We start from the raw sequence: 27,841 nt of genomic DNA on the forward strand, positions 1-27,841 counted from the left end.
CATCCCAGCCCCGTCTGTGCTGGCACAGATGTTGTGTGCATGCAAAGAGCTGCTTGGGAACCAAACCATTGGTTGGTTTTGATGTAAAATATCCATGATCCAGGCTGTTGTTACAGCACAGACTTCAGGGCTGGCACAGGGGAAGAGACAGAGGATGGAATGAGCAGATGGGGGAAGGATGAACTGCTTTCACTTGGGGCCTAGAAACAAATATCCCCAAAACAGATTTGTGTTTTGGGAGGGTTCACTTTCTCCTAGTTCAGTTAATGCCAGTTTTTCACTGCTATTTTGTTGCCCCCCCTTGTGCTGGGAAGTAATTCCATCTCTTTCCAATGCTTGGAGTTTTTGGGTACTTGCAACTAATTCTTTAGGAGATGTTAGAAGAGGACAGCAGTGAGATCCTGCAGGGAAAATACATCCCTCTTCTTGCTTGTACAAATTGAAATGTGGAGAGAAAATAAAGTGCTCATAGAAATACCCAATTGCTGTGGTGCCAGTGCAGAGCAAATCCAGCTTTTGTCAGTGGTTGTTGATTCCCTGCCTTGTGACAGAAGAAGTCTCATTTTCTTACCTTGTATGCAATAAAATCTCCTCGTTTCCCTCTGAGATAGTTGGACAGATTTCCATATTTACAATATTCTACTATGACCATTAAAGGACCTAAAAAAGACAGTGAAAGTCAAATGAGTTTTGAAGCACTGCAAAGCACATAATTCTAATTTATCCCACCAAATCCTCTTCAAAATAAATGGCATTTCTATTATACAGATGAGGAAATGAGGAAACACAGGAGTGACACCACCAGTAGGGATGTGGAGAGAAGGGAACACATTCTTAGTTTTCCCCATTGGATGGTAACAGTTGGTATTTCTTCCTCATTTATAAACAAGGAAAATTCAGGATGATCAACACAATCCCAGATGCTGTTAAGGTTGGTTTGCTCTGCACAGGGAGCAGTTTTCATTTTCTCTGCTGGCTTCACAATTGTTTATTTTGGGTGGAGCTGATGCCACCAGAGGAAATCAAAGTATGCAGGGCCATAGACAGATCTAAATGAAAAGCTGCAAAAATACTCAGAAGTTTCTGAAAAGCCTGGAAAAACAAAAAAAGTTTCTGAAAAAACTGAAGTTTCTGAAAGCCTGAAAGCCTTTTTCTGAAAGCCTGGAAAGTGCTCTCACTTTCTCCTTATTCCTCTACAAACCACTGTAGAGTCAGTGCTGCTTTTACACAATTATGCAGGTTTTTAAGAGCTGCTTGAAATGCTTTTATATTGCTGTGTGAGATGTTAGGGAAGGGAAAGCTGCATTCTTGACCTTTATTTTTTGCAATCATCAAATGTAAGATAGGGTGAATCCATGGGACTGGGATGTGGATAAACATGGAATATTATCAACCCCAAACACAGAGACTTTCATGTCCAGAACCTTTCTCTCTGGACAAGGTCTGTGGTTCAGACTGAGGAGTTTGCACTTCAAAGGGGAAGGGCTGAGAGCTGCACTTGGCCTTAGGGAAGGAGCTCAGCAGGATTCCTGCTGGAATTCCTGCATCCTCCCAGGAGGAGCTGGGCTGCAGGAGCAGGGCTGCAGGAGCTGGGCAGGAGCAGGGATGCAGGAGCAGGTCTGCAGTTGGCTCCAGGCCCAGATGGCCTGGGAGAGCACCAGGAGGGAGCAGTGACCCCAGGACAGCGTGGGACAGGCAGAGGAGCAGCCTTTGGGAGCACAGAAAGGGAGATGCTGAATTCCTGCTGATGCCTTGTGCAGGCTGCCCTAGAACAGAGGCTGGACAGAGCTAAGAATAAAGCAGGGATTTATTAAAAGGCCTCAATGGATCCACCTTGGGCAGCACAAGAGTCCAGCCAGGGCTGCACCCAAGATGAACCAAAATGGTCACAAAAATACCTGATCGGTCACGGGGTCTCTCACTTTATCAGTTCTGCTCCATTTGCATATTGGAATTCATTGTCCAATTCCAGCTCCAGCCCACGCAGTCCCATCCTTCTTGTTTTTCTCTCTTCAGCCCATATTGTTTCTGCTCGTGGGCCTGAATTTGGATCATCTGTCCTTGGACCCCAGCTAGAGCAGGAACTGTTTTGTCTCCCTACTCTGTGTAGAGAGCTCACTGTCCCCCTATGAAGCCCAGACCCTAAAGCAGCACAGAATGTGAAAAATAGAAAAGCTCAAACCTGAGGTATCACTGCAGGCAGAACTGAGCCATGGTGCTCCCTGTGGATTCCTGCAGGTTCTGCACTCACCCAGCCCTAGGGCACTGCTGCCTTGAGTGCACACCTTGGGGCTCTCCAGGATCCCCAGTCCCTCTGCTGCAGCTGAAACAAGCCTGAAAACCTTGCAGTGGCTGCAAAAACACCAAATCCCCAAATCCCAGTGGTTCCAGTGCTGACCCTAGAGCTCTGCTCAGTGCTGGCATCAGGCTGTGCTCAAGAGATTTGGCTCTGAAGAACCCAAAATCCAATGTCCCTCATGGTTGCCCTGAGGAAATGCAGATTCCAGAACAGCTTTAAAGCTCTGCATAGTGATTTATTCATGGCTTTGAAACGCTTCCTAGACATGGCCTCCCCATATTTTGTTCCCTCATTGTAAAGCACACACTGCATTAGTTCTGACTGCTGAACATCAGACACTCCGGCAAAGTGTTAAATTCTGTTATTTGATACCTTGTTAAAATAATGTATGTGCATACTTAATACCGGTCTCCATCAGGAATACACGGTTACATAAAGCCTAACAGGGGAGGGAGAGCGCTGGAATTTCACAGGAGCTCGGATCTGTGTCTGCCTCTGGAGCTCCAGGCTGTTTTTCTTTAGTCTGCACTTGCACTGCTCAGAGGAGAACAAAGCAGTGCCTGCCTCGAGGCTGCTCCGTGCCCTGTCAGGTCCTGCTGCACCCCTCTGCCCCCCAAATGTTCACCCAGGCACCTGGCAGGGAGAAGGGAGGGTCACCTCCCACCCAGGACGGGGCAGGATGGAGAATGGGAAATCGAGGAACTCCTGGGAGAAAAAGCTTCTCAGAAACTGGACAACCAGAGCCTCTGACCAGTCCTGAGGTGTGTTTTGAACAAGCAGAACTCTGGGGCTGCTTTGGTGAAGCACCACTGAGCCCTGGTCCTGCTGCTGGTTTGAGGCTCCTGCTTGTCCTGAGCCCCCTCAGGGATTTGTGAGCACAGGAGAGTCCCCAGCACTCCCAGAGTCCCAGCCCCTCTGCTCACAGGCCCCAGCAATGCTCCTGGCTGCTGCCTCTGACCCCAAACCCCTCAGCTGGAGCTGCTGCCCCTTCTCCCACACAAGCTTTGGGCTCTGCAGTGCTGCAGCTCCTGGAGCTCCCAGACCCCAGCAGTATCCATGGCTGCTGTTTCCTGAGGAACTGGAACCACCTTGCTGGAGGAAAGATTTCTTCCCTGGCACCCTCCCAAATCTCCCTCACTGAACTTTTCCTTTTCCCTTGTGACTGGACAACAGCTGTTGGAAACTGATGGGTTTGGGGTCTCAGATGATGAGAGATCTGTGCACCACCTCTCTTGATTTCCTCCTTCATTTCTTTCCCTCTGGGGTTTCCCTTGGCCTTGGGTCTCCTAAACCTGTTCATTGGGGGTGATTTTGAAGATTTTGGAGGTCAGCAGTGAGGAGCCATCCTCAGGAGCTGCTCCTCTGAAGATGAAGCACAGTAAGAGGCATTGCTTTGGCAGTGTGGGAAGGGATGTTTAGTGACAAAGGTTTGACATTTATGGGACTTTGTATGATGCAGGGCCAGTCCTGCCAGCTCAGCCCCATGCAAGTCCCTGCTCCTGCTGCACCCAGGGCTGTCCCAGGCTTTGGTACAGGAGCAGAAACTGCTGTGTGGGAAAGGGGAGGCTCAGGGAGCCAAGGGCTCAGCCTGCTAAGGCATCCTCCTGATGAGGCAGGGGAGGAGAGGGAGAAGAAGCCTGGAAATGCCCACAGGCAGGAATTGGGCACCTCATTGCAATGCAGTGTTCTCCTCCCTTCAGTGCCTCCAGAGAGAACAGAGGTGACACCACGGGTTCAGAGCCCTGGGTGGGATGAGGCCACATCCTGCAGGAGCAGCAGCAGCTCTCCTGTGAGCAGAGAGCTGGAAATGGCTGGACTTGCATTGACCGCACCACAGGCACTTCCAAACACCCAGAAGTGTCTGAAAAGGGTTTTCTTTTTTGCTCCAAATTTAATGAGGACTCCTCACCTCCAGCTTTGGTGCAGGCTCCCAGCAGGTTGACCACATTCAGGTGATGTCCTATATGGATGAGGATCTTCAGCTCAGACATTAGAGCCTTGCATTCATTAGTAGTTGCACATTCTGCTTAAGATAAACAGGAAAAAAATCATCTTTACACAACAGGATATTTTCAACAGGACACAGCAAGATCCTGTTTATCCTTTGAAACAAAACCCACCCAGGTTCCCTGCAGTATCTTGGCTTTTCAGACTCTCACACAGATAATAATTCATCCGTTTCGTTGTCTGCTGACCTTTATGAAGTGGATAACACTTTATCTGTTGGGTGACTCTTCCTTTCTCTAGTGTGGGTTACGGAGGGTTACAGTCCCTTCCCCTAAGCCTGATCCCACAGAGCCTTTGCCAGGACTCAGATTTGCAAGCTTAGCAAAGCCATCCTGTGCAAGCCCCCACGGAACAGAGAACATGTCCCTTCCTCTCTGCTGGGCTGTGCAGTTCAGCAGAACTCGGCTCCAATACCTCAGAACTTGCCACTGCAGGGAAGGAGGAATCCACAGATCTGGAAGCTGTGTCCCAAAATGTCCAGGGAACACACAGCGTGACTAAAGCTCAGACCTGTAAGAACTTACTGACCCAAGAAATTCATTTTCTAAGATCTGTGTGTGAGCCATGAACCTGACAGGGGAGGCCTTGGCTGGCCAGTGACATTATTTTAAGGCAGGCACCCTCAGACCAGAAGGTTGTTCAGGTGCTGCTTTATCTTCCCAGCCTTGTCTCCAAAACTCCCATGATGTATTTTAACAGGAGAGGCTTTGGCCTGCTTCCTTTGCCTTTGCAACATGTAAGATTTAAATATGAAGAAACAGTTATGTAACAAATCATTTGGTGTGACAGGTGTAACCTCCTTATCTGTTTGTAGAATTCCCCAACATCTTTCTCCAAACATAAAGAAGGAGCTATTCCAAGATTCCTTCAGCCAGCAGTGTTTGGTGGGTCCATGGGTGGTGTCACTCCTGATGTCCCCTGGCACGTGCTGGAACTCACAGCCAGCTCAGAAGTGTTTCAGATTATTCTGCACATTGAATTTTAGCCTTCAACCCAGAACAGGGCTGAGCATGCTGCATGGAGGTGGCAGAAATGCAGGCATTCCCAGAGCCTTTTTAATTCCCTGGATGGATTAACTGACACTAGAGAATCTGCTTTATTCATGAAAATGATGAATTATGGGCACGTTAGTTGGGGAGGGGCAGACCAGAGCAGGAGGCAGCTGCCTCCACGGGGGGAGGGAGGTGTAAAATGATGGAGAATCTGCCAAATATTGCTGAATATGTGCTGGCAGGGCAGAGCTGACATGAGGATCAGCTGGGAAGCACAGCATGGAAGGGATGAAACCCCAGAGCTGTCCAGGGCAGTACGTTTTGATGGAGATGGGAATATGTCTGGATCAGGGATTCTAGGGGATTTCAGGGGTCTGATAATGGGCATGGAACAGAAGATACAACAGCAGGAGAGAAGATGATTGGAAAGAGGAAAATAGAGAGGGGAGACCAGAGCTGAAGGAGGTCCAGAGAGGTGATAAATGGGTGTTTTTGTGATTTCAGAGAGATGGGAGTAGCAGAGCACCAGGAGAGGCAGCTGGCAGCAGAAGCCAAGTCCCGTGGCAGCAGTCACTGGCTGGTGGCATGGCAGGGGTTAATGGTGTCATGCAGCAGGATGGAGCTGTGATGGCCATGGCAGCATGGGCTGAGCCTTTGGAATCCCCTCAGGAGCAGCCCCAAGCCCTGCCCAAGCAGGCAGCCTGTGGCTCTGTGTGCAAACCCAGCAGGAATGGGCTCCAGGTTCCCTCCTTCCCTCCTTTCCCCGCCCAACAGGAAAGCTGCCCTTCATTTCAATAACTGCAAGCAAGATGTCTCTAATTTCCTCCCCTGGCACTGGGTTTCTTTCCAGCCCCTTGAACTGTTCTACATCTGGCTAGGCTGGGATGGAAGACTCAGCTCCAATTTTGGGCTATCTCATGTAATTACCCTCCATAATCTGTTTCCCTCCTCACCCCACAGAGCTGGAAGCTGCTCTTTTCTTCCTTGAGGAATACAAGCCTCAGTCAGCAGGGCAGCACGGAGCTGCTGTCGTTTCCTCCCCTTCATCCATCCAGGATGGCTGATCCCACATGAAGCCCACTCCCTGCAGGGCACAGTGAGCTCAGCACTGTGCCCTGGCTGCCCCCAGCTCCCTGAGCAGTCTGGGGAGGATCTCAGAGGGATTTTTGTACCTTTCAGCATTTTTACGGCAACTGTTTTGCAGGTTGAAGATTTATCAATGCCAAAAGCAGACGCCTCCACCACCTTCCCAAAAGCACCATGACCCAGAGTTTTACCTAGAGAAGCAAGAGTTGAGAGTGAGCCCAGCTGCACCAGCCAGGAGGGGACATGCAACCTCAGCTGTGCAGGAGAACCAGGCACAGTGCACAGACACAGGCACAGCAGCCTGAATCACATCCTGCAGCATATGGATATGCAGGGGTTTCTATCCATATGGCCTGGATGCAATACAGCACGGGAGAGAACAGAGGAGGGGAGTCACTCACTGAGGGCAGGGCTGACACCTACACGGACTGAGGGGACAAACATTACCTGGTGCTGTCCTGGAGCCCAGGGAAGGCAGAGTTTGGGTTAATTGTGGCACCCCGATCTCTCATGAATCACAGAGAAAGCCATCAAGGCACTCAGGGAGCCACAGCCCATTAACCCTTCAGTTATTGACATTGATTTGATGGAAAATGCACTAAAAGGAATTTAGGATGATTTTCTTTCTTCTATTTGTTTATTTTCCCTTTCATTTGGATTTTCCTGCCCGTGTTACCTGGTGTGCTCTGAGGGCTCTGACCCAGGGTCTGGCTTTTTGGTTCTGCCAGTTAGTTTCTGTGCCCCACCATCATCTCCGATTTTGGGATTTTTTTCTCTTCTCTCCTCCTTTCATGTTTTCCAGCTGCAGCACCAAGAGCACACAAATACAGATATTTTCCCTGCACTACTCAGTGCACACAGATGTTACAGTTTCACTGTACAGACACAGCCAGCTTGTTGCATTTTCTCACTCCATCAGCCAGTGAACTGAGCTGTTCAGTGAAATGTGGCTCATTTTTCCATGAGAGCTTCTTACAGCTCAAAGCTGATTTCTGATGGTTGATAAGGAAGTGATTATTTGATGAATTGATAGCTTTCTTCAAAAGAAAACTCACTTTCCTTTTTCCTCTATGGGAATGAGATCACACTTTTAGCAGGGACAGTACCTGGAGGTACCTTTCCTCCCTGTCGAGAGTTTGGCTTCCTTTTGCCAAGGAAAAAAGGCAGCAGCTCTTTGGACAGAGTCTTTCCAAATCCCTCATTTCACCCTCCATTCAGGCTACCCTGAACTCTGTGATCCCAGATCCAAGGGTGGCACTGTGATAGATCCTGCTGGGTTATCCAGCAGCTCCAGTGCACTGGGAAGCATTTGGGATCATCCTTCCCCTGCTGTGACCCCCCAGCACTCACCCAGGCGCAGCCTGTCCCTGGGGAACTCCCATTTACTGCTGTCGTAGGGCAGGCGGTCACACTGCTCGTCCAGGGGCATCTCCTCTGGGTCCATGATAATGGACAGGTATCCTGTTTTAATGTCTGTGGCGTCGGGCTGAAAACAGGGCGGGGAGAGATTATTCAGGGGATCTACGCTGCAATTCCAAAGGGAGGGAGCTGTCTGGCAGCCTGGGGACTTCCCTGCCTTCCAGGCACGTTTATTCTGAGCCAGGAATGCATCACTGCAGATTCCTGCTTCTGTTCTGCAGCTGAGACACAAATGTTTGTGTGTGGCTGCCACTCGTGGCTCCTGGGAGGAGGCCCTGATCGATGCTGGGAAACACAAAATCTACCTGCATCAGCCAAAGGAAATCACTGATTTTCCATGGGAACTGCAGGAGCTGCACTTCCTCCTGCATGTTTTGGCATGTAATTTGTTTTGTTCTGCAGTGCCGATTCTCCACAGTTCTCCACTTCATGGCTGCAACTTATTGCGATTTAAAATTGCTGGAAATTGCTATTTCTTATGCTGCTAAAGTGAGAAATTGTGGCTGGGTGGGTTCTGTGAGCAGACTTGCACAGGAGTGACATGTAAAAGGAAATTCAGTGTTATGCACTGCTCTGTTAAACTGAGGTTAAGGATGAAAACATGAATTTAATCCCTGTGTTTTCAAGAGAGGGGAAATTTTACTCAAATACGAAGATCAGCACTGGGACTGCAATTTGGTGGGAGCAGAGAGCTGTGATTGCCTTTCTGTTTGCTGTTTGTTTCAGGAAAACAGACCTAAATTCCTTGAAACTTTACTGCAAGTTTACTTTTTGAGTCACAAAAGGGAGGTGAAAAAAGAGCAAGGAGATCAAATCAGCTGTGTGGTTTGAGCTCATTTCTAGAGCAGACAGCCTGGGATCTTTCTTTAATATCTTTTAGAGTCATGTGCTGAAATCAAGCCCTCATTTTAGAGGATTTAGGGTATTTTTTGTTATTCTCACAAGCCAGTTTGACTCATAAAGAGGGAGAAGCCTGATTTTATGGTTCCACAGAAGTGGTTGGAAACCTCCCAAGTGCAAGGGTTCTCTGGAGAAGTCAACACAAACCAAGGCCTGAGTTTTACAGGGACATTTTACCCAGTTTTTCTACCACCTGCCCCAAACATTTGTCCCTAACTCTGCAGTTACTTGGGCAGAGCCCTTTGTGCAGGATGGGAGCTCTCTCACCTTTCTCAGTTTGCGAATGAAGAGGGTCAGGAGGAGCCAGAAGAGCGTGGCAGCCAGCCCTGTGCACACCAGAATGATCACCTCAATGTTGGATTTCTCCTCAGAACCTGCAGGTGAATGCACAGCCAGGTCAGAAAAGTGTCCAAGCCCCCTGAGTGAGCCCACTGGCATTCTGCATGCCCTCAGCCCGGGCTCACCTTGGATTCTGATGAAGGCTGAGGTGCTGTCCTGGCCCAGGTCGTTGGAGGCCCGGCACTCATAGAGTCCCTCATCATCTTTCTTCACTCTCTCAATCACCAGGGTGTTGTTTTCCATGGAAATTCCTGTTTTAATGCATTTTGGTTAATGCTGGCACAATAACCTGGCTGCCAAAAATGCTTTTAGGAGACAGAGCTGAAGGTGACCTCCCATCCATGCAGGCTCTGGTGTTAGGACACATTTTAATCCTGGGCTCCTCCTGGTCTGACAACCTTTCTCTGACTTTTTTTTCCTCTTCAACACCTGGATATAATATTTGGCATCATTTAAACAACAGCAAATGTGGCTCTTGATTTAGAGGGGGTAGAGCCTGGAAACTAATCCAGAAGTTAGCAAAGGGATGCAGGATTGGTGTCTGATAGCAGGAAGATACACTTGGAAAAACGGGAACTCAGTGGAATTACTGAAGGCTGTGGGAAGGGATGGGACTTCTGACATAATGAACATGGAACTCAACCCAGGACTTCTTGGAAAAATAATGGTGTGAAGAAATCCTGGATTCACAGGCAGCTAGGTGCTGTGGGAATAGATGTTTCCTAGGTATGACCTATGAGACACTTCTCTGTGTTTAATTTTCCCACTCTCATTTTTCCTGGTTGGTGGTACTGCGCTGAGAGTGATTCTGTTTCACTGAGGGATGATTGGGGTAGAAATAGGGAAATGGGTCAGGCTTGCAATCCAAAAGGGAAGGACATTTTGAATTTTGGGTGTTCTGCCTGTGAATCCAGTTGTTGTTAACAAGAGTACTGCACACAACTTGCCATGCACTGTGCTGAAATATTTACCCTGAGGTGTTTTTTCCAAATATTTTATTTATGTTTCCATTGGTTGGATGAGTTACATGCTTGTCCCTCTAGAATTATTTATAAAATTTCAGTAGCTATAAAGAGTTTCTCTCAGAACATTCTGATCTGAATTATGGATGATCCTGGATTTCCTACCTAGTCCAAGTTGCAAAATTAAAGTCATAGGACCAGCTACTGACATGGGATTCTCCATGATTTATGGGAGGACTCAGGCCATACTCAGCTCTGCACTGGGGCAGCCTCATCTCCAGTGCAGTTTCAAGCACCAGAATATAAAACAGACTTGAAGCCATTGGAGAGCATCCAAAGGAGGCCATGAGGATGGGGAAGGCTCTGCAGGGGTCTTATGAGGAGGGGCTGAGGGCACTTGGTTTGTTCAGCAGGAGGAGACTGAGGGGAGAACTCAGTGCACTCAACACTCTCCTGAGGAACAGCTCCAATCTCTGCTCCCTGTGACAGGGACAGGCTGGAGGTGGGCCAGGGGAGGGTCAGGCTGGAGATCAGGAAAAATTCTGCCCCCAGAGGGTGCTGGCACTGCCCAGGCTCCCCAGGGAATGGGCACGGCCCTGAGGCTGCCAGAGCTGCAGGAGAGTTTGGACAGCGCTGCCAAGGATGCCCAGGGGATGTTGGGGGGCTGGGGGCAGGGCCAGGATTGGACTGGATGATCCTGTGGGTCCCTTCCAGCTCAGCACATCCCATGATTCTGTGGCACAGAGCTGGGAATGCACCTGGGCTCAGGTGAGGGGCTGCAGGCTCAGGTGAGGCTCCCTGTGCGTGGTGAGCTGGGAGCACATTCCCATCACTGTGCTGTGGGAAATAAAGGACATTTCATATGCCATGGGATGCCCTGAACGCCTCTGCCAGGTGACTTTGCTGCAGTTTATGATGGCCAGGACAGCTGAGAGCTCAGGCCTGTGTTGCCAGACCCACCTGACCCAGGTGCACCCTGTGGCTCAGTTTTGTGCCCATGCTCTGGTCCCACACAAGCAGCCTGAGCAGCACTCCCTGATTTCCCAGTGCTATCCCAGTGTGTGCTGGGCTGGCTCTGCACACAGGAGCTTCCTCCCACCTCAAAGTCCAAGCTGGAGACCCCTGCAGTGCCCTGGCATCCTTGGATTTGTGTGTGTGTGTGCCTGTGTCATGGGCACAGTCATGGGTGCTGTGTTGCAGTGACCCTGCCAGTCCATTATCCCACATTCCAAACAATTCTGGGCAGCAGGACCTCACCTGATGCTGCAGAGATGGGGTAGCCATTCTTCCTCCAGGTGACCTGTGGCTCTGGAGTCCCATTGACCTTGCACTCCAGCAGGATCTTGCCACTGATGTTGACCTCCAGGTCCGTGAGGTTCTGGATCACGACCGGCGCCGCCTTCTCTGCAGCCACAAAGGGAAAGAGCCCCAGTCAGGTTTGGGGGGTCCTTCCCTCACCCCCCCTCCTTGCACAGCCTCTCTGGGCTGGATGTGGTGAAGGTTTGGTTGATCAGTTGATCAAAAATCCCCACAATTCTGGAGGGGGGAGGTGTGGGTGAGTTTGTTTGGTTTATTTTCACACTGCCTAAGCTCAGGTTTGGCTGCAGCTCCAACTCCTCATCCTCTGAAGAAAACAAAGGACAGGGAGTGGGTGGTGCACATGCAGAGCGAAGACAGAAAGGAGAAAGGAGGGGGAAAAGAGGAAACAGTTCTAAAGGCTTTTTATCCTCCATCAGGAGTGCAGTTTTCTCCTTACTACAACCATGGTAACGCCCACTTTATGTTCATTTATAAAAGGTGCAGGACAGCAATGAATAAAATCACAAGCACAGCATAAAATATACCCCAAACTTATGGTGAGGACAGAAGATGAGGGGCATTAGAACATATAAAATATTTGAATAGGGGAGGGAAAGCTGGTTTGGAGGGGCAATTCCATGTGTGTTCTCCACAAGTATTGCCTGACACGTGCCAGACAAATGACAGACCCCAGTCATCCTCACAAGAACGTGATCCTGATTCCAGTTCTCCATGGATGTATTCACAGTCTAGCTGTGTTTTTCCCATAGCTGTGCTGTGTAGGTGTGTGTGTAGGTGGAAATCTGACTGACTGAATAAAAATATCTGCCAGCGGAGAGGAAAGGGAAGTGCCTGAATGCAGAGAGCAGAGCAAGGCCAGTGCCTCACAGCAGGTGATGCTCTGGTGGCCCTGGTGCTGTGGGGAGCAGCCAAACCATTACACTGCCCAATACCTGAGTGAGACTCCTTCCCTTCCCTCTGCCTCAGGAAAAGGGAGATGCTTGTGTGTGTCTGGAAATAAATCACCTGCCAGTCTGGAACCAGAGCTGTGGCTGAGGATCTGTGTGTGTGGAGGAAAGGGGCTGGGAGGCTGCACAGGGAATGTGTTCGTTCATCCAAGGCTGAAGGCAGCACTGGGCTGTGCTGAGGGCCAGGTGTTCACAGCAGCACTGACCCTGCAGTGCCTCCTGAGCCAGAGGAGCCACTTTGAAAATCCCTGGCTAATTCAGCTTCTGAAGCACTCTGACTCCTGCTCCCTGACTTGCTGCTGGGTGTCTCAGTTCTACTCCAGTTCTGTGCTTTTGTTTTCTTCACCACTGGAAGGTGGTTAATGAATCTATCCATTCCCCATGCCAGCAGCCCTTTGTCTTCTGAGGAGGCTTAGAGATGATCACCCACCTCTGAAGCAGAAGAAACTTCACTTCTTTTCACTGACTTCCTACTGGCAAAAGTGCCCTGCCCTTTGTATTCCCACAGCCAACAGAAGCAGGCTGGAGGATCTCAGTGAAATGAAAGAGTTGGGGGCTTGGGTATAAGTTAGAAAATAATTGTTATAACAAAGTGCATCCCTCTCACCCAGAATAAATGGCACATGATTTTACACTTGCCCAGGGACATTTGGGATCTATTCAGGTATCTCATCCTGGCAGCTGAGAGTGGGTACCAAAGTCATACAGATCTGGGGTAAGCATCCCAAGTTACTGTTGTGCTGTCAGTAAATGGAGGGTGATGCTTTTTGTCCTCATCAACTCTAAATCTGCACCCAGCATGGAGCTGGGAAGAGAAACGCTGCTGAAATCACCTTTATGTAATCTCAAATATTTTATCCAAACCCGGCAGTGGCTGGGTGAGTGTTCTCCATGTCAGGCTGTCAATCCACACAGAGTGAATGACAAAAGCAAAGCAGAGCAGGACACAAGGTCTGTGTTAGGACACGCCCCAGTGCCACTGTCCCCTGGCACGTACCTCTGACCAGGAGCTGGCTGTGCTGCTCCAGCGTGTCCGTGCTGTTCTGCTCGTTCTGGGCTCGGCACTTGTAGAGGCCACTCTGCTCCCTCGTGACGTTGGGAATGAGCAGGGTCCAAGAGATGGAATATTTGTCCATTTTCCTGACCACAGAGTGGCTGGGAGCTGGCTCTGAGGAGGGGTAGTACCAGGCCAGGTGGGTGTAGATGTACTTGGAGGCCCGGCAGGTCAGCTGGACGTCATTCCCCACGATGGCTGTGACTTGGGAGGGTGTTTGCAACCCAGAGGGCACGTCTAGGAGGAAGGGAAAACGTGTTTGGAATGAAATCCCTGCTGAGAAGATCTTTGGCTGCCTGGCTGCTACTTGGGAGGTCAAATTTCTAGCAGCAATGGAAGAAGCCAGGTTTAATGAGGCACATTCACAGAATTCACAGAATCACTGGGTTGGAAGAGACCTTAAAGATCATCAACCAACCCAGCCCCAACACCTCAACTCAACCCTGGCACCCAGTGCCACATCCAGGCTTTGTTAAACACACCCAGGGATGGGGACTGCACCACCTCCCCGGGCAGCCATTCCAGAACTTTATCACCCTTTCTGTAAAAAACTTTTTCCTGATATCCAGCCCACATTTCCCCTGGCACAGCTGCAGGCTGTGTGCTCTGCTGTGTCAGTGCTGCTGCAGAGAGAGCCCAGCCCCAGCTGAGCACAGGCACCTTCCAGGAGCTGTGCAGGGTGAGGAGGGCACCCCTGGGTCTCCTTTTCTCCAGGATAAACAACAAACTCCCTCAGTCATGGACATGTGGAAACAGGGAATTCGGGAAGTGAAAGTTCCTCTCACTGCCCAGTGCTAACCTGTGCTAGTCCAGCCCTCAGCATTCTAAAGTAATGAATTGAAAGCTTATAAATAGAAGGAGTTAATGGACTGAGAGAGTTTAATCAGGAGCTGTTTCTATCCAAGTAGATGAGTGTGTTTGTGAGCTCTTCCCTCTCCACAATCAGGGCTGGAAAGTATTAATTGCAGAGGAATAAAGAAACCCTTTCCCATCCCTCAGGTGCAGCAATTTCTTCCCCACTGAACACACTCCTCAACTCTCCCTTATTCCAACTGTGCCAATATTTATTGCCATCACATGTGGATGCTGGATATTTACTTGATCACTGATGGATTAACTGATCTAATGATGTCTAAGTCCTTGAGGCCTTATATTTAGCAGAGAAGTACTCTGAGTCATGACTCCGACCTAGCCATGAAAGAGTGAGCTGTTTCTTGCTATATTTTTAGTAATTTTTCACTCCAGAAAAAAAAAAAAAAATCTTTTTTTCTGAAGTGGCAAACTGAATCCATTTGAGAACAAGAAAAACTGAGTGGAAGGGCAAAGGCTGCCCTGCAGTAGCTGCCAGACACCTGCAAGTAAATTGGGCTGAAAGATACTTTATTTCCTTCAGATTTTGTTAATTTTAGGGATCTATCCACCTGAATGAAAGTCCATGGATTCCTGCAGTGATCTGGAATTATTCTGCTGTCTGTTAAGTCAGGTTTTTCAAGCAACTGAGAGTTGTGAGGAACCTCTTATCAACACTACCAGGGATGGGACTCTCGGGAGGGCTCACTCTGGGCCACCTTCTGAACAGGACTTTGCCCTAAATCTGAGAGATGATTCAGTGCCAGGCTGTTGGTGAGATGCCTCCTCAAGCCAGGATGAGCTGGTGGGACTTTGAGAGGGCCAGGAGTTAAAGCAGAACGAGTGTGCACTGCACTTGCCATCTGCAAATTCCACCTGGAATTTGGCCAGGGGCTCTCACTGCAAACAGTTCTGCAGAAGGTACAGCTGAGCAGAAATGGTGAGGTTGCTGAAATAACCAATCTGCCTTATAAAAAAGCACATATTCTATAAAATACAGAGCCCTGGAGGAGCTTTCAGATATGATTAAAAAGTCTCTCTTCTTCCCAAGTCATCTGGAGTAGAACCATGAGCTTTTGCTTCATGGTTTTTAAAGACTGGCCCCAAAAATATTTCACAAAAGATCCAAAAAGGGAAGAGACCCCCTCAGGCCACAGCTGTGGAAATTGTTATTTTTCTCTTCTTTCCTTGTGCTGGAGTGGCAGTTTGCTCTCTGCAGGGTGTTGTTAGGCTCAGTTGCTCTCTCTTGGTGCCAGCTGTGTGCTCAGGCTGCCCTGTGTGACACTGCTCACTCCTGATGTGCTGTGCTTCCAACATGTCCAAATGCTGCTTACCAACATGGGGGAATGTCTGAGGCCGCCCAGACCTCCCCAGGTGGGAAAGCTGAGAGCCAGTGAGAACACTGGGCTGTGGCATGAGCAGCATTTCACATCTCCTGAATCTCCACAGCCAAAACACGGAACAAGTGCAGCATCCCTTGGGAAAAGCCTGCCTCGGGCACGGCACAGCTTGGGCTGCAGCATTTTGGTGCAAATTCCCAGTGAATGGGATGTGTCCATTCCCAAGCCCTGAGTTTTGAAGGATGCTCCATAGTTTTGCTTTGTTGCTGGACTTGAAAGTTGCCAGGTTTTTTTTTCTACCAACTTAACATTCTGGGGGCAGAGGCCTGGTTTGTTTTTCTTATCATTCCTTCTCCTGACATTTTTTATTTAGCATTTTGAATATTTTTGGCTGGAACTTGTGCTATTCTCTCCCATCTTGTTTGTCTTTCAAGCAGCTCTTTCAGCTCCAATAGAATATTCATTAATTTTCATTGCAGTGGAAGGAAAAAAGAGAGGAAAAAAGAAGTTGCTCTGCTCTATCTTTTCATGCTCTCCTCTCTCTTTTCTCCTCCTACCTGGATTATCAGGGGAGTGAGTGCAGCTTGGAGAGCACATTTCAAGTCAGTTCATCTCTCAGACAGCTTTGCTTACATAATCCTGAACCTGAGCAGTGATTAACTTCCTTTCTCTGAACAGATACTGTGTTTTAGAAGGCTCCTAATAAGTTGGCTGAAAGAATGCACCACGGGGCCTTTTCCCTTTTATCAGCAGTCACCAAACATTTGTCTCTGGTGTTGTGTTACAGTGTAGTAGCTGTGAATTTCCCTCTCCACCGTGTGGGATTCCATGGCAAAAGAGGGAAAGGAGCCATTGGGGGGAGGTAAAAAGGCAGCATAAATCAAAGGCAAGGCTGGCTCCATTTGTATTTACAAGGAATTAATTGTTTTTAATTTCCTGTGCTTTGCACAATAATCTGTGTAATTCAAAACTTCTGCTCTTGCCCAAATTCCAGCCCTGGGCCTGGCAGGGGGGCTTGCCACCAGGAATAGGGATGGAGGGAAAGGGGAGCCCCTCTAGCTGGAGCAGTGGTGCTCGTCAGGAATCCTGTCAACACCTTGGGAATGAGCAGTTTGGAGTGGCACAAACTCCTAGAACAGCCCGGCTCATCCATTGTTCTGCTATCTGAGAGCAGATTTTTATCTCCTGCTGGAAATGCAATATTTTCTTTTGGGCAGAAATCTTTAACTCCATTTTTCTCAGTTGTTTTGGCAATCAGATAAACCCTTGAAAAAAGGGCTATGGTTATTATTTGTTATTCTTATCATAATTCATTTGTATTCCCAGAACATTCTGAGTTTTCAGATGGGTGGGATCCCACTTTGCTGGATGTAATGCAGTCAGACAAAGGCTGGAATTTGATTTATTCTGGACCTGCAGCTCTCTAGAGCTGCCCTTTCCAAGGTGCAGAGCAGAGATTAGCCATTAAATGAAATTAAGTGACACTTGTCCATGGCAGAGAATCCCTGCAGGAGACACCAGGGCAGCTTTTCCTGGCACTGGGGAGTTTGCAGCCTGCTTGGAACGTCCTTTGGAGCTGGAGGTGGACAATGACATCTCTGAGCATCTGATGGCTCACCCAGGCTTAAATGGGATCTCTGGAGTCAGAGCAGGGGTGGGAAAGGCAGGGGTCAGATCTTGATTGGATTGACACAAACCAAAAATCCTGGAGTAAGAGTTGGGCCAGGACACAATGGATAAATCCCTTTAGGAGAGACTGCAGAGGGCTGCAGAGGGACAGTGACAGTCAGGACATCAGCAGGAGGGGCTGTCACTGCATCATGAGATTTCTCATCACTCTGGATAAGGTTTGAATTCTGAGTGATCTCCAAACCCTGCTGACCCCTCATGAAATGAACTCTGCTGGCAGAGAAATGCAAATTTAAAAATAGAGCCCAGTGCTAATTCTGGTGTCCGTGGGAGTTTTTGTGGGGGTTCTGCAGTGGAAGAACAAAATGGTTGCTGACAATTACTCCACAGGGATAAATTAATTTTTCTGAAATGAAGGTGGTGGTGAAAACATCAGACTGAAGTGAGCACATCCCCAGAGAGCAGCCTGGACAGCACCTGAGGAAGTGTCCCTGGAAGACTCTGCCATGGCCTGGGAAAACATCTCAACCCTGCCCCAGTGGAACAGGGATTTGAGGGAGTTCAGCCTCTGTGTCATCTTCAGATTTCTTAGCAGGGAGAAGTGAGTTAAGCCCAATTCAGCCAGAAGGTCTGAAAGCAGCTCAGGGAGCAGCAGCTTGTTTGTTGGTAGGAGATAATGGGTGAGCAGGTCTTTAAAATCAGCACATTTCTGAATGAATTGAGGGGTGCCACACTTGGAGCTGCTTTGCAGAGAGCTGTGAAATGCTACAGACATTTCCCAGATGCCCCAAAGTCCCACATGTTGCTCATGTGCTCTCAAGCTCTACCCCAGCCTTCACTCAGCCCTGAGGTTCAACCTGCACAGAATGAACCTCCTCAAAACCATAAAGTGACCAGCTTAGAGCTGTTGGGCCTCCTCTGCCTGGAACCTCTCAGGCCATCCCTGGATGTCCCTCAACACTGAGACAGGAGAAAACTCCTGGGCAGAGTAACCTGGAGCTGCTCCAGCTGTTCCAGGTGTGAGGACAACCTGCAGAGCTCTGCCCACAGCCTGGCCCTGCTGGAGCAGCACTCAGAGAGGAGCCTCCCACAGCAGGTCCCTGCTGCTGTTCGCTGCTGCAGCATGACCTAGTTTAGCACCAGGACAGCCACATTTAGAAAGTTTTCATTCCTTTCTAATCCATAAACACCACTATTTTTAAATACAGCACTTCCAAAAGCCAGTCATGCTTGGTCAGCGTTTGCCTCTTCCCCAGAATGGTGCAGACTCCCAGTTCTCCTTCACAGGCTGGAATACATCTGTCTGCCAAGGCCAGCTCACCTCCTGCTCTGCTTGGGTGAGTGGAGACATTCCCACCATAACCACTGTCAGTAATTTCACCCAGTGATTCATTTCCTTCATCATTCAAACTGCATGATTAAACCACTTGTGTCTTAAAACATTGCTAGATGGATCTTCAAATAAAAAATTTGAAATATGAGCTCACCGTGGGTGGAAAAAAACCCCTACATAACTTTATAATTAAAATAAACCAGAGTTGTGCAAGGTGCATGGGATGATCTAAGCCTTTGGATCTGACCTTGTGCTCCTGGCTTATTTCTTTGAGTTTAGTCACCAAGTGTGGCAGTTCTGTGTTCAGCTGGATTCACCCAGACATAGCAGCTGGCAGAATTCCCAGCAGGACACTCAACACTTGGAAGGGGTGAGGTGCAAAATTAATAGCTGGTCTTCAGCTTGCCTTGGACATCTTGGGGACCTCTTATATCTGAGCTGTGTTTCCCAAAAATGCACCTTGAAGGGCATTTCCCTGAGGAAATAAGAGTTACAACTTTGGGAAATATCTTTTGGAGGCTGAAAGCCTCTCCTGTGTCCTGTCAGCTCTTATGGAGGTGAAGTCTTTTGCCTCCATGGCTCCTGCTTCATTATTGTTGGATGGCATTTTTCTGTTGGCACACCAATGGGAACAGTGTTTGGTGAGCCGTTTTTTGGCTGGAAGGATTCGAAAGGTGCTGAATTCCTTTGGAGCAATGGTGTCAAACAAGCCAGGAGGGAGGAGAGGCACAGGAGTGCAGATCCCTGCCAAGAGCAAGCTCTGCCCTCCCAACTTGCTCATGGGCAAGGAACCAAGCAGTGAGAATCAGACATTTACTTTCCAGGACACTTCTGCACTCTTTGTTCTAAAAATCGATATTTTGATGCAAATCCTGCCAGCCAGCATCCACTCATCCAGAAAGTGAGCACAGAAACGTTTCAGTTTGTTCTGGGTGAGCACTTGAACAAGGCTCTCCCTGGACTCTCCTCTCTTTTTGAACTGCCATCTCTCCTGAAAGCATGATGTAGATCTTGATGTCACTCCTAAAGAATCTCTGTGCTGAAAGGTTAAGTGGATATTTGTTTGGATTTGTGTTCTTTGGAGAACCTCCTCCCTGCACAAAGGGCACTGCAAAGGCCCAGGCAGGGCTCCAATGTCACAGTGCCACCAGCCCTGGACTGGGCTGCATCCTGGCCTTGCTCACCTTTGTGTGGCTGCTGATTTCCTTGGGGACCAACCTTTCTCCTGGCTCAGGGAGAGGCTCCAGGCCTCTGAACACCACAAAGGCCTCGGCTTTGCCAGAGGTTTCCCAAGGACAGCGCTCAAATGTCACCAGTGCTGCTTTAAGGCACAGAGAGAGGGACTTGGGGCTGCAGCTGCAGCTGCAAAGGGCAGAGAGCCATTGGGGCTGGTGCTGGACATGCCCAACCTGCCTTGGGTGGGGTGAGCAGCCCGGGACTGCTGCATTGGGAGTGCTCCTAAAAACAACACACAGGGATGGCCAGGAGGCTGAACCAGCACTCAGCAGCAGCGTGAGTCTCCCAGGGAGCTCAGAGCAGCAGCAGCTGCCTGTGGTGAGGTGGTTGGTTGCTCACCTGACACGTAGAAGGAGATGCTCCGCTCCTCCTCGCCCACCTTGTTGGCAGCCACGCAGTAATAGATTCCTGAGGCACTGCTGTCCTCCGTGGTGAGGGTGCTCACAATCTGCCCACAAAGAGAACACAAGGAATGGCTCTGAGGGTGTGTGAGGGTAGAAACGCTGTTAAGAAAGTTGTTTCTAGTTAATAGTGGGTGAAAGTCCCAGATGAGTGCTGCTACTTGGGTTTTGTCTCTCCTCATCTCAGCCCAGCTAATTATCTTCCCTCCTCGTTGCTAAACCTTACCCTTCCTTTTTTCCCTATCTTACCCATGAAAAACAGGGTCCTCTTTTGAGAAAGTGCCAAGGTCTTTGTGTGACAACATCAAGCAAAAGGCTGTTGGGAAGGGCCTGGAGGATCCATCCAAACACAGTCCCACAACCATCTATTCCCTTTGCTGCTTTTCAGCTCTGGGTTGTGTGGGGAATATCCACATTTGCATGGGAAGCAGCTAATTCCTATGGATGTGGTACAAAGAGTACTGCAGCATTTTGCTTTTCCCCTCAGAGAAGGGAAGCAATGAGCCCCTTGATTCCAAAACCCTTCCTTGGAGCTGCACAGGACTCGTTTAGGGGAAGGAAGCTCTGGAGAACCTGCCAGTGCTGTAACACTTGGAAATTGCAGAAAGGGAGGAAGGAACACTTGTCCTGAGCTTCACCACACCAGAAAAGGAGGGGGCTCTGTCACTCCTGGGGCTGAGCTCAATCATGTCCTTAAGAACTTGTGCTCCTTTAACCTCCCAAGGCCCAGCCATGTGGCACTGCCCTGTCCCTGTCACAGTGCAGCCTCTCAGGCTCACACAGGAATATCCACAGACTATGCCTTTAATTATTCCTTGTGTTCCTTTGGAGTGTGAGCAGGGCCTGAGCCACCAGGACAGAGATGTTCTTGCGGGATTCCTCTGCTTCCCCTGCAGCCATTCACCTGAGGAGCTCTGAGCCCTCACATTTGGAACAAATATCACTTTCTTTGCCATCCTCTCTAAGGCCTTTGAGAATCAAAACTTTTAACACCCTCTGGCCCTTTGTCCTTATCTCCGGAGAGCTCTTTGAAGTGCACAGAAGCATCTCTGGACTTTCTTTTTAATATCCTAAACTAAACTCACACAAGACATTCCTTTACCCCTCCTAAAGCTGCCCTATGAGTGTGTCTAGAGCTGTGTGGGATGAATTTTCTGAGTTATTTAAGATTTGCTGAGATCTGGCACTTTAAATCCTGCAGGGAAATGAGTTCCAAAGGTTTTGATCCCATGTGCATTTGACATTCTAATGGTGAACATTTGCAGCAGGATAAGGGCTGAGTGGAAAAGTCTTTACTTTTCATGGTAAGAAAATTTGGGGATCCCCCAAATTAAGGGGTGAAAAAAGAGAGCAGCAAACCCAACTCCCTCTGGTGTCCAGCACAGAAAGAGCTGTGCAGTCCTGAGTGATTTATGATGTGAAAATAGCTCTGCCTTGGCTATAAAAGCAGCCTGGCCATGAAAGCAGCCTGCTCCTCCTCCTGGTGCTGGTCCTGGAGCAGTGGCCCAGTGCCATGGGCTGGGAAGGAGCACATGTTCAGAGCCCTGAGCAGCACTTTGGAATTCCTGCTGAATCAGGACCAACATCTTTCTCCTCATGGCTGCTGGATCTGAGGATTTCATGTCTGGGAAGAGCAAAAGCCAATATAAATGTACGTGCTGAGGACAGGAGGGGATACATTTGGACAGCTTTTTAACAGTAATTAGTCTTCCTAAGTGACAGCTCTAGCTGGGAAGTGGAGGATAACATTGCAGAGCCAGGCAAAATCATAAAATATCCATTTTGGGACATGTCCAAAGTGTTAGGGGTGACACTGTGGCTCTTCTGAACACTGATGCAATGCCTCAAGCTGCTTGGTGGCCCAGAGGTAAATGCTCATGAGCACACACACAGACAGATGCTGATATCTCCAGCTCCATAACTCAGGAAAAGTCTGACAGGGCAGTGGGAAAACAGAAAAAAAAAAAAAAAAAAGGCAAATAGCTATCCTGAGACCTCATTGGAGCTAATCTCAGTCGTGTCTAGATATGAAGGTGAAAAAGATGGTAAATGACAGTGGGAAACAATCTGGGGACAAATTCTTGGGGGAAAAAAAAACTACTGAGGAATAGAGGAAAAAAAACCCCAAACTACTGAGGAATAGAGAGAAAGTAATTTTCTTGTTTGGATGCTCCAGTCGTTGTTGTGCACTTGGATCCCAAATCCTTACACACCTGGGCACCAGAGACCAGGCACTTCCCTGCCTGGGCCCCCAACTGGCACCTCCCAGAGCCCTCCAGACTGTGACTTTAAAAACAACAGCACCCAGTAGAGATCTACATGTGATCCCAGAGCTGGCAATTCAGGATTTGGAGTGATTTTCTTGTAAGATGAATCCCTTGAAATCACTCTGTATCAACCTTTCACTCCAGCCGTGTGCTCCTTAGGGTAAATCCCTAAGCCTGGGAGCCCAGTTATCTTTCCAACATCTGAAATAAAGTTCTCAGTGGTCAAACTAACCTAATCCTGGTTGGTTTGGTAGCTGAAATTTGAAATCTGTGTGTGTTTGGTCACAGTGGCAGGTTGGGATAAGGATCTTCTTCTTCTAAATGCCATCCCTAATGAAAAAATGGTTTTAACATGAGCACCCAAACTCAGGGATCTTTTCCCATTATTAACAGTGCAAATTGTTGGACTCTGCAGGGGCACAATCCCAGAATCTGGGGACCTTTAGTAGACAGTGGAAAAATTCTGAGGGGATAATCCCTGTGTGTGCTTAGTCCCTGCACCTGGAGAAGTATTTTCCACTCCTGGAATCATAGCCAGGGTAGAAAAGCTTGAGACATGTTGGAGTGAGTCCAGAGGAGGCCACGGAGCTGCTCCAGGGCTGGAGCCCCTCTGGAGCCAGGCTGGGAGAGCTGGGGGGGCTCACCTGGAGAGGAGAAGGCTCCAGGGGGAGCTCAGAGCCCCTGCCAGGGCCTGAAGGGGCTCCAGGAGAGCTGGAGAGGGACTGGGGACAAGGCCTGGAGGGACAGGACACAGGGAATGGCTCCCACTGCCAGAGGGCAGGGATGGATGGGACATTGGGCAGGAATTGTTCCCTGGCAGGGTGGGCAGGCACTGGCACAGGGTGCCCAGAGCAGCTGGGGCTGCCCCTGGATCCCTGGCAGTGCCCAAGGCCAGGCTGGAGCAGACTGGGATAGTGGAAGGGGTCCCTGCCCATGGCAGGGGTGGCACTGGAGGGTCTCTGAGTCCCTCACACCCCAAACCCCTCTGGGATTGATTCCATGATCAAGGCAGGGCTCACCCCAGAGCTGCTTCTCAGAAAACACAGAGCACAGCACTCTGCTGAGCTGAATAATGATTGATGTGAAACCTGCAACTGCCTTAAAACTTTGTGCCTCTGCCCTGAAAATGCCATCAATGAACTGTTTACAGCCTGGGAATGTGCAGTTTCCAGCTTCCCTGTCCCTGTGAGCAGCAGTGCCACAAGGGCTGTCCCACCCTCAGCTCCTGTGCAGGCAGCACTGGCAGGAGGCTAATTAATAACAAATTATTGGCATGTCGTGTCTAGACATCTTCCTAGTGGGAGCTGGATGGGATCCTGGGAGTTCACTGCATATCAAACACATCCCAGGCTGCATTGCCTGGGTTGGATTTGGAATTAAGGACTCCATTTCCTATTACTTAACCTAAAGGCCACCCAATACTGCGAGCCCAAGGAAGGGATTATTAGCTAATAAATAATTACTAGGAAAGAATAAACTAAGTTTAAAGCTCAATAAGCAAAGGAATAAAATGACTGATTTCTGAAGAACAACTCTGACAAGTAAATAGAGCTTGCTGCTGGGAAAACTCCTGGTGGAGTAGTTCAATAAAGTCCATATGTAATGTTCCTGAACTGATAAAAATAAGTTATTTTAGAAGCAGCCAAATAACATTCCCCAGCCGTGCACTGTGAGTGTTTTAAGATGTCTTGTAGTAAGGACAGAGCAACGAGACCTTCCTTAAGCTGGAGCCAGCATGAATTAATATCTCTTGTTATTCCTTGCTTTCTCTTTCCTTTGTCTAATCCCTCCCCACCCGAGAGCTGTAGTTAACAATCCCTCTTCTTTCACTTCGTTAGCTCTCCGTGGGCGAGGATGAGGAGAGCAAAACGTGGGTGGAAAACTTCTCAGCTGTCTGACTCTGGCAGAGCTGGGCTGGAGGTGGCTACAGGGAGATGGAATTACAGAACTTCAGCAGGGACCCTGCACAGAAAGCACTCAGCTCACTGCTAATCCATCCACTTGAGTGGCACAGCACGGCACTTGTTTGCACAGCCTGACAGTCCTGATCCAGGACTGGAGTTCATTCACTCACAACATGCTAAAGGATGGACTGAGGATGAGTGAGGAGAGAAGCCTGGGAGCTGGCTGAGAACTTCCAGCTTTGCTCCCATCTCTGGCAGGGGGTGTTCTGTCCCTGGGAGCAGCCAGTGCCTTCCCCAGTGTGAGCAGAGCTGATGGCAGCACTGGGAGGTCAGGAAAGCTGCTGGACTGGGCTGGGGACTGGGATAACTGGGGGTTAACTGTGGCATGGAGGGACTGATCACCCTCCAGCCCCTAGAGCAGGGGGGTAAATCCTGGCTGGTCCTGAGCAATCACCACCCCCTGCTCCCTTCTTGTGACTGCAGATTTTTTGTTCTTTTTGTTCCTTCAGGAGGTCTAAACTTGGCATTTTTGGTCAGGAGTGGTTGTGAATTTAGGAGGTCAGGGAAGACAAAGTTTCTGCTGTCCCTGCTGCTGGTAAGGCCAGCAAGCACCCACCAAGGACAGTTCCCTGTGCTTCAGTGCCTGACACACCTGGGCTGATCCCCAGGGAGTGGCTGCTGTGTCCCACCCCCTCCCTGTGCCTGTCCCCTTCCCTGGCACAGCCTGGCGTGACAGGGCTGGAGAAGCTCCTGGAAGTGACAGATTTGAACAGCCTGGCTGAGCTGCTCACACACTTCTCACCACACACATCCCACTGCTCTAATGGAGACTTTTTGTTCCTTCAGGAGGTCTAAACTTGGCATTTTTGGGTCAGTTTTCTTGAGTGGTTGTGAATTTCACCAGCAGAAACACCCACGTGGCCTGGCCACTCTCATATAGACATGAAAGGGAGAAAAGAGATGAAAAGAACCCCCAGAGAGAGCTGAATTATGCATGAGTCTTGCTATTCCCTTCTGCTGGTCCCAAGCTCAGGCCAGTTTGTTATTTTGCTAACAGGAAAGAAAATAAAATAGCAACCTAGCTCCTTGTGACTTGAAAAGTCAGGCAATTCCTGCAGTCACGGGTGCTACACCTGGTGTAAAAAAGCAGATTCAGAGGAGCCATGCAGTGCTTTAACTCCCAAAGTGAGAAGTTCAGTGACGACTCCAAACCCCAGGAAAAATGAAACTATCACAGTGCAACTGCCTCAACTGTGTGACCATTTCATTGGTCACTGTTTGACCAAAATTTTACTGAAGTGCATCAATACCTGAACCACAACCTTGTGCTTTTCCTCAGGAGTGAGACTCAGGCTTAGGAAGGCAGGAGGAGGTGAAATTCACTTCTCTGTCTGTGGAATACTCATGGAATAATCATGATGAGGATGATGACAAGAGAGCTCAATTTTACATGGCACTTCTGTCAGGAGATGTCTGAAGAGCTTCATGTGATCAAAGAGCACCAGGGGTTTGCTGGAAAAACCCATGCTTGCTACCCTGCCAGCTTGCTTTGGGCAAATTTCTGGATCTGGTGATTCCAGGGGAGTTATTCCATACTTTCAGCATCTCTATCAGTTAATGCAAATTTCCACGTGTGGCTGGACCAGCTTTTAGTGCCTCAGCTCGCAAGGGTGAACTCTTGGGTGCTGACAAATTCTACAGCCCAAATGAATTCCACCTTCTGCCCAAGACTCCAGTGCTCACGGGACAGCTCAAATCCCACAGGAAAACCCCCAGCCTTAGCTAATCCCAGGTTCCTAACACAGTTCTTGAAAGCTCAGACTCCAGCATCTTTATTTTTTCATCTCCTTGGTCAGTGTAGGTGAATTATTTGCTGGGACATGGTGGGAATGGATTGGGCTGGTTCCTGTCTGTTCCATTCCTGGTGGGAATGGAACTGATAAAAGTCTAGGAAAAGTCTGAAGACTTTTTCCTCAGACACTTTAAAAAAAATTATATTCTATAATATAAAGACTCCAATTAACACAGAACCTTGAACTTCAGAAAGGGGGAAGAGAGGAACTGTCTGCAATGTAAGCAGGGAGTGAAACCTGAGATTCCTATACTTTAGTTACATTAATTTGAATAAATCTTAATCAGGACATAAGAATTAATAGGAAGCACCTCTGACTGTTTTCAGCCAGACAGAAGAAGAATGAGTATACTATAAATTGTAAAATTATGTAGCTCCTAACTTTAATAATGAAATATGTAAAAGCTAATTATATATATAATATATATGGAGATAAACAGTAGCTCTGAGAGTCTCAAAGCTCTTGTCAGCCCATGCAGCAACCAAAAAGTCTTAGAAAAAGAAGAAACTTTGAAGGTAAATGTCACCAACCTCCATTTTTATAAATAATTAGCACTTTTAGGGGATTGCTTTTACCTAAGATGTAAAATTCTTCAAGAATACATTAAAGCCAGAGCTTAAGGGGCACTATGCCATCTAAATAAATCCAATTTATGAATATCTCCCAGCAATGGAAAAACTCAGGAATGAGAGGCGGACACTGATTTTCTCCTTCCCAGCCCAAGCTCCATGTTTTCAGAGCTCTGGTTTGGATTATGTTTAGAACTGGAAAGTCTCCTGAGAAAGAGCAGATGGCTGAGGCACTGATCCTGCCAGATGCTGATTTAGTCTGGACCCAGTCCAGAAGAGCACTTTAGCTTTGTGCTTAACTTTAAGCACGGGACTAACTCAAGGATTCTCCCGTGCTCAAAGGTGAACCAGGATTGGATCCAGCACCCTGCAGGATCAGACACTGAACCATCTGGAACATCCACCTCCAAACCTGGAGCTGCAAACCCACTCCTGCAGCCAGCAACGCTGCAAGTCCAGCAGGTAATCCCAGCCAGAGCCCAGCAGAGCCAGGAGCTCCACATCCACTGCACAATCCCAGCCTAGACATGGGGAACATCAGCCAGTGTCACCACAGGCACGTGGGGGACACTGGACAGGTGATCCTGCTGGGATCTCTGCAGCTCACACAGACAGGCTGATCCCAGGGCTGCTGGAAGGGGGAGCAGGCAGGGAGTGCCCAAGGAAGGTTTTCCCTCCTTCATTGTTCCAGGGAAGTGGCTTCAACCTGAGACCTGCATGCTCTGGAAATCAGAGCAGGTACCTGTGGCACTGTGACCACACCTGGTCAGCTCCTGCTGCTGGGAGTGGAGGGAACAGGGCAGGACAAAGGGGGACAGGACAAGGGGGCAGGACAAGGGGGCAGGACAAAGGGGGCAGGACAAAGGGGGCCAGGACAAGGGGACAGGACAAAGGGGGACAGGACAAAGGGGGCCAGGACAAGGGGACAGGACAAAGGGGGACAGGACAAAGGGGGCAGGACAAAGGGGGCAGGACAAAGGGGGCCAGGACAAGGGGACAGGACAAAGGGGGACAGGACAAAGCGGACAGGACCAAGCAGGGCAGGACAAAGGGGGCAGGACCAAAGGGGGCAGGACAAGGGGACAGGACAAAGGGGGACAGGACAAAGGGGGGCAGGACAAAGGGGGCAGGACAA

At 49.0% G+C, this 27,841-nt stretch overlaps 1 protein-coding gene and 1 long non-coding RNA gene across 9 annotated transcripts in view; one reads left to right on the top strand and one right to left on the bottom strand.

The window, feature by feature from the left end:
• The window catches only part of LOC135304623 (uncharacterized), a 201,543-nt gene that overhangs the window by 109,041 nt on the left and 64,661 nt on the right, over nt 1-27,841 (top strand). For 4 of the 7 annotated variants that reach the window (XR_010365927.1, XR_010365931.1, XR_010365929.1 and 1 more), the window contains one exon: nt 27,049-27,168. The exons of the other annotated variants lie outside the window; for them this stretch is intronic. This is a non-coding gene — a long non-coding RNA (uncharacterized LOC135304623). The remainder of the gene's footprint in view (nt 1-27,048; nt 27,169-27,841) is intronic. 7 annotated transcript variants of the gene reach the window in all.
• Nucleotides 1-27,841, bottom strand: part of LOC135304620 (vascular endothelial growth factor receptor kdr-like) — a 126,282-nt gene that overhangs the window by 26,130 nt on the left and 72,311 nt on the right. The window contains exons 12-20 of one of the 2 annotated variants that reach the window (XM_064427231.1): nt 20,052-20,160; nt 13,269-13,562; nt 11,262-11,408; nt 9,168-9,293; nt 8,971-9,077; nt 7,735-7,870; nt 6,471-6,575; nt 4,209-4,322; nt 572-660 (exon numbers count right to left, since the gene is read on the bottom strand). In XM_064427231.1, the coding sequence (XP_064283301.1) occupies nt 572-660; nt 4,209-4,322; nt 6,471-6,575; nt 7,735-7,870; nt 8,971-9,077; nt 9,168-9,293; nt 11,262-11,408; nt 13,269-13,562; nt 20,052-20,160 (1,227 nt within the window). Of the gene's footprint in view, nt 1-571; nt 661-4,208; nt 4,326-6,470; nt 6,576-7,734; nt 7,871-8,970; nt 9,078-9,167; nt 9,294-11,261; nt 11,409-13,268; nt 13,563-20,051; nt 20,161-27,841 lie in introns of both variants that reach the window. The other variant, XM_064427230.1, reaches the window with a different exon arrangement.

The sequence above is a fragment of the Passer domesticus genome, chromosome 7 (assembly GCF_036417665.1).
Source record: "Passer domesticus isolate bPasDom1 chromosome 7, bPasDom1.hap1, whole genome shotgun sequence".
Lineage (NCBI taxonomy): Eukaryota > Metazoa > Chordata > Aves > Passeriformes > Passeridae > Passer > Passer domesticus.